Here is a 4,879-nt window from a genome sequence, read left to right as displayed (position 1 = left end):
TTCTTGTCCTACTACTCCTCTCCCCAGCTTCATGCACATGCTCTCTCTCTCTCTCTCTCTCTCTCTAAAAAAAATAATAAAATCTTAAACAACAACAAAAAAAGCGAATGCAAGAGCTAGGCCAGGAGTTCCCAGATAGGCAACAAGAAATACCATAAGAGCTGGCCACACCTTTTTCTTCCTTTTTGCATGCATGGTAATTATCAGGTTTGTATCTCTGAGTGACTAATGAACTTAGTTATTAGTGAATGGTATATCCTTCACTCTGGGTTCTGGGAAGGTGTAAGTAAAGGAATGGGCTTTAGGTTATGGTAACATTTTGGTGCTGTCCTAGTAGGAAATAGAGAGTTCATTGAAAGAGGCTACTGAATTGAGCTTATTTATAAGGAAATTAGTGGGATTAAGGAAAAACAGTTATAAAGTTCCCAGGCATGATATTACCATGCTAAGTCTAACAGACAGAGACTAAAAAGTTAATGGAACCCAAAGAAAGTGCAGTGGTTGGTTAGTTGTAAATAAGCTCTGTCAGACAGAAGCTCTAGCCTTCAGTGAACAAACAAGAAAGAAAAGAAAAAACTCAAGCAACCTTAGTCATGACCCAGCCAGGTTCAGGGAAACATACCCACCCTCCTTCCTCACTCAGATCTCAAGCCAGTGCAACAGTGCATAACACACTGGGAAGCCAGAGGACAAGAGAGCCTTTGACACAGACACGGAGGTGGTTCTCCCAAGGCATCAGGAGCAGGGAAGGGGAGTGCACCTAAGGGGTAAACAAACAGTGCCCAATGCAGAGGATGACAGTGAGTGAGGTTAAGGCTAATCCATTTTTTTGTGGACCAATGCCGGTATATCTGACTCTCAAGTATTTGATAATTATTCTCTAAATTAATGGCTCTTGGCAGCAGAGATCTGCTGTTAATAACACCCTCAGAATCAAAGAGTAAACATCAGTGTCTGAATCTGGAGTCTGGGGTGAGACCCTTCGAATCATGACTTATCCGTTAACAACCCTGGGTGAAGGTGGATGGGGAACTCAGAAGGGAATCCAGCAAGAGCTCAATGGCTTTTACTTTCCTAGAGAAACAACCGCAAGAGTGAAGTAGATGAAATCAGCAAAGGAGAGGTGACTTCATGGTCAAGTTTCTTCTAGGGTATTGGAAACAGGAGCCAGTGCAAAAGGTTTTTGCAAATGAGTTGGTGATGTTTCCTTGAAAGCCAATTAAAGGAACCTCAGATTGAAAATGATTGTGAACAATATTTTTCTCATTTTAAATCGGGAGATTGAGATTCATTTGTGAGAAATCAATGTAACCACATTTATCCTTCGGTTAGTACTGAAAAAAATATAGCTATAGTGCAAAATGATTTTAGTCTTTTGAAGCTGTGGGTAATATGAATGCTAACTGAATAGAAATTTCAGATTAAAGTGTACAAGATGGCAATTCAATAATGGTGTGGAATGTTTGAGGGGGGTGCGTTTAATCTCAAGACACATGGGTAACTTTTATGCAAAAAAAACGTATTGCAGTAAATGATGTAACCCCAAAATTTTCACAGGATGGGCTCAATCACATTTTCACAAACCCAGCACATTTCAGCATCAGTTAAATATATGCTGTGAATGCAGAGGAATAAGGCCGGTATTGATGACAGCAAGCCTTGCAAAAAGCAGACCCGGCACAGCATTCCCCTTCTGTTTTCCCCCTTTCAAGAAAGGGCTTCAAGCATTCATTTGAAATTTGTCTCTTAATCTGTTTTCCATTGATGGCAGCAACTGAAAAAGTTTTCAGCCGGAAAAAGTCAAGTTAAGTCAAACCAGTTTTGTGTGCAGCAAGCATGCAAATTGGCTATTTTTTAAAAAAATCAGAACTTAACCATATGCTTTGAATTCAGAAGTGGGATTATATACTAAAAGGCTGCATTATCCTTAAATCACCTTGTGTGTGTGTGTGTGCATGTGTCTGCACGTGCACGAATGCATGTATATGCCTGTATGTGGGTGTGTGTGCATGCCTGTGAGCAACAGAAAAGTGTAGGCCTGCTCTCTCTGCACCCTGCTTTGCAGATGATCCTGAAACTGAGACAGTGGGATGGGGGACACTTACCAGAGATCCTACCACAGTCCCCCACAGTGATTGTCTCTTAAGGATGCTGGAGAGACAGGCTCACTCTAAATATACTCTGAGAGAAAATGTAGAGCCTCAGGAAGCACAGGAAGATTTCAGTAAAGTGCTTTTAATAAATAGCACTTGAACAGATATGTTCTTTTTTTTTTTTTTCTTTGGAAAATATATTTATTATTGATAGTGAGTGCAGTAAAGATGTCAGTATTCATGATCGAGAAGAGGTTGTATAAGCCAAGGTTGCCTTTATGTTGATAAAAAATGCGTTATTTCACTTGTAATCATAAACATTATTCCAGTAAAAGAGGTACATTTTTCTCTCCTTTTTGTCTTACGTACATGATCACCATAATAAGTTAAAATGAAGTAGCTCTTCTATAGTCAAGGGAGAAAAGAAAAAGAAAAAAACCAACACGCCAGAGCTGAGATGACTGCACCCAGCATTTCTGGGCTGAGATGGAGGTATAGTGCCCTCCCCTCCCCACTCCAAGGACCCTAGCCCCCATCCCAAGCCCCAAACCCAGCTTTGCTGGAGTGAGGGTTTACCCAACCGTGGAGCCTGGTAAGAAGAGCAAGCTGAACTAGAAAGTTAAAAAGGTGGAGAGGGCTGCCTTTCTCTTTTAATTGTCACGAACAGGGCTGACTAACACTGCAGTGTGTCCTTGTTTGTTGATCCCTGATCTAGGCCTCGGCTTTTCAAACTGCAGTTGATCAAACTGGGATATGCTTCGGCTGAATCTGCTCTCTGGTGCTTCTCTTTAATCGTTTTCTCCTTAAATGGGTTACTTTCTTACTAGGAAAAAAAAATGTTCCACCTCTGGAATTAACGTTGAGTTTTGCTTGTTCTAAAAGTTGACTTTATCCTCCCTTCTCAAGCATGCTCTGTTTGGCCTGATTGACACAGTGCATGTACTGGTTGGCCAGAGCAGAGCAGCTGAGGGTCTGCTGGGTGTTCTGGCGGTAACACTGGAGAATTTTGGCCTGCAGATCAGCACAGACAGGATGAAACTCATACCGCTTAAACTTTGCTTCCACATCTTCAACAGCTTTCTGATACTGTTCAGTGGTGACTTTGTAGAATTCTGAGCTCCTCTCCTCCAGTCTAGCCAGCTGCTCTTTGTAGAACGCATCTTGCTTCTTTATCACTCGATCTTTCTCTTCCAGCTGCTTAGCCAGGTGCTTTGCCTTGGCTCGTTCTTCTTCGCTTGATATCCTCTCTCGAAGAATAGCTCTGGTTAACTGCTCATTGGCAAAAGCCCTCTCCCGGTCCAGTTCTTTGCCTTGCTTTAGTCGTTTCTGGTTTTCAGACTCTTTCCTGGCTTGCTCCAATGCCAGCTCCTCAGCTACTCTTCTCTTCAATTCTTCATCAGAAACTGAGGCACCATAAGCACTGGAATGCCGCTGAGACTTGGAACCAGATGGGGAGGTTTCCTTCATACGATCAATCACATTTTCCGAAAGCCGGATGCCCTTCACCACGGTGATGTTCTCGTTCTCGTCCGCCTCGAAGGTGACCCGGCGGGTGCTGGCGGTCCCGCCCATGGCTCCTGCTTCCGCGCCCGCACAGACCTGGCCCGGACGCACGAGGACTTCAGGCCCCACGCGCACACACGCGCGTGGACGCACCGGCGGACGCCTTCCTCGCGCGGCGGGAGCAAGGCCACGACCCCAACAGGCAAGGAGAAGGCGCCGGGCCCAGATATGTTCTTTTAAAATAAAAACATGCCATTAAATAGCATACCTTGAAGTTTAAGAGATTCACCACTGATGAATGGGTGGGTGTCAGAAAAATATTCTACACACTAGAAATATGTACAACAAAAGGAATGAAGAGAGATCTTATCCTGATGCCTCTCCAGCAAGTTATACCTTTGGCTGAAATCAACAGCACCTCTAGAAGTGACTGCTTCATAGTCTCCTTCCCAGGCAGATGTACCCACGATGCCAAAGTTTCAGGGTTTTGAAAATGTTCTTCTGAGCACTGTGCATATATGTACAGTGCCCAGGGGGTACAGGCCCTGGTGTTCTCACTGGGGTTGGAGCTCAGAGGTGTAGGACCATCCTATATGCCTCAATGAGCTCTGGCTCTAGCAAGAGGGGAACATGTGGCAGCCCTTCCCCATGTCCCAGACAATGTGCTTTTCTCAAACGTCAGAAGTAAGGCATAGAGAAGACATCCAATGGAGATGTTGAAGGGGCAAGTCAATTGGGCTATTTTATCTTGTAACCAAGACTGGGTGAGAAGTGGAGTGTCATAAGACCCCCCCGCCCCCAGCCCAATTTGACCATTTTTTTAGGGAGGCCACCTACCTCTCAATGTTGCAGCCTCTGGGAACCATCATATATTATTTTTAAAAATGCAGGTGTATCCCTTTACTCACTTTCCTACACATGTTATGGGTAAGTGAATTATCATATAACCTTTCCCAGACCTATTGTTGAACACTGAGGCAGAAACATGCTCTGAGGTCTTTGTATCTCAGCAATGTTTCCAATTATCCAACAACATTTCACAGATGTTGCATCAATGTTAGGAAACTGGGTACTGCTCTGGGACCTCCCATTCTCACTCACCTTAAGCAATTGGTCAGGATAAGTGTGACAGCAGCCTGTGACCACCTGGGATTTTGACCCTCTTTGAGCAGAGAAGATCACTAGCTGTAACTCTCAGGTCAGGCTTGAGGTGGGGAAAAAAGGAAACTCAAGTGTGCATGCTCTTCCTCACACCTGCCCCAAGATGTCTGGTCATGGGTTCT

At 44.1% G+C, this 4,879-nt stretch overlaps 1 protein-coding gene across 1 annotated transcript; it reads right to left on the bottom strand.

Annotated features, from left to right (window-relative positions):
• Nucleotides 1-2,265: 2,265 nt before the first annotated feature.
• On the bottom strand, nt 2,266-3,775 carry LOC121479455 (MICOS complex subunit MIC19). The gene has a single exon (XM_041735080.1). The coding sequence runs from the start codon at nt 3,663-3,665 to the stop codon at nt 2,982-2,984; it is 684 nt and encodes a 227-aa protein (XP_041591014.1). The 5' UTR covers nt 3,666-3,775; the 3' UTR covers nt 2,266-2,981.
• Between the last annotated feature and the right edge of the window lie 1,104 nt (nt 3,776-4,879).

Source organism: Vulpes lagopus, chromosome 2, assembly GCF_018345385.1.
Source record: "Vulpes lagopus strain Blue_001 chromosome 2, ASM1834538v1, whole genome shotgun sequence".
NCBI classification, from domain to species: domain Eukaryota; kingdom Metazoa; phylum Chordata; class Mammalia; order Carnivora; family Canidae; genus Vulpes; species Vulpes lagopus.
Note: the sequence above shows the minus strand (reverse complement) of the source record. Positions and strands in the feature narration are given on the sequence as shown.

Bases quoted from the DNA above. Each gene is read 5' to 3' on its own strand.
- LOC121479455 (XM_041735080.1), bottom strand. From the start codon at position 3,665: ATGGGCGGGACCGCCAGCACCCGCCGGGTCACCTTCGAGGCGGACGAG.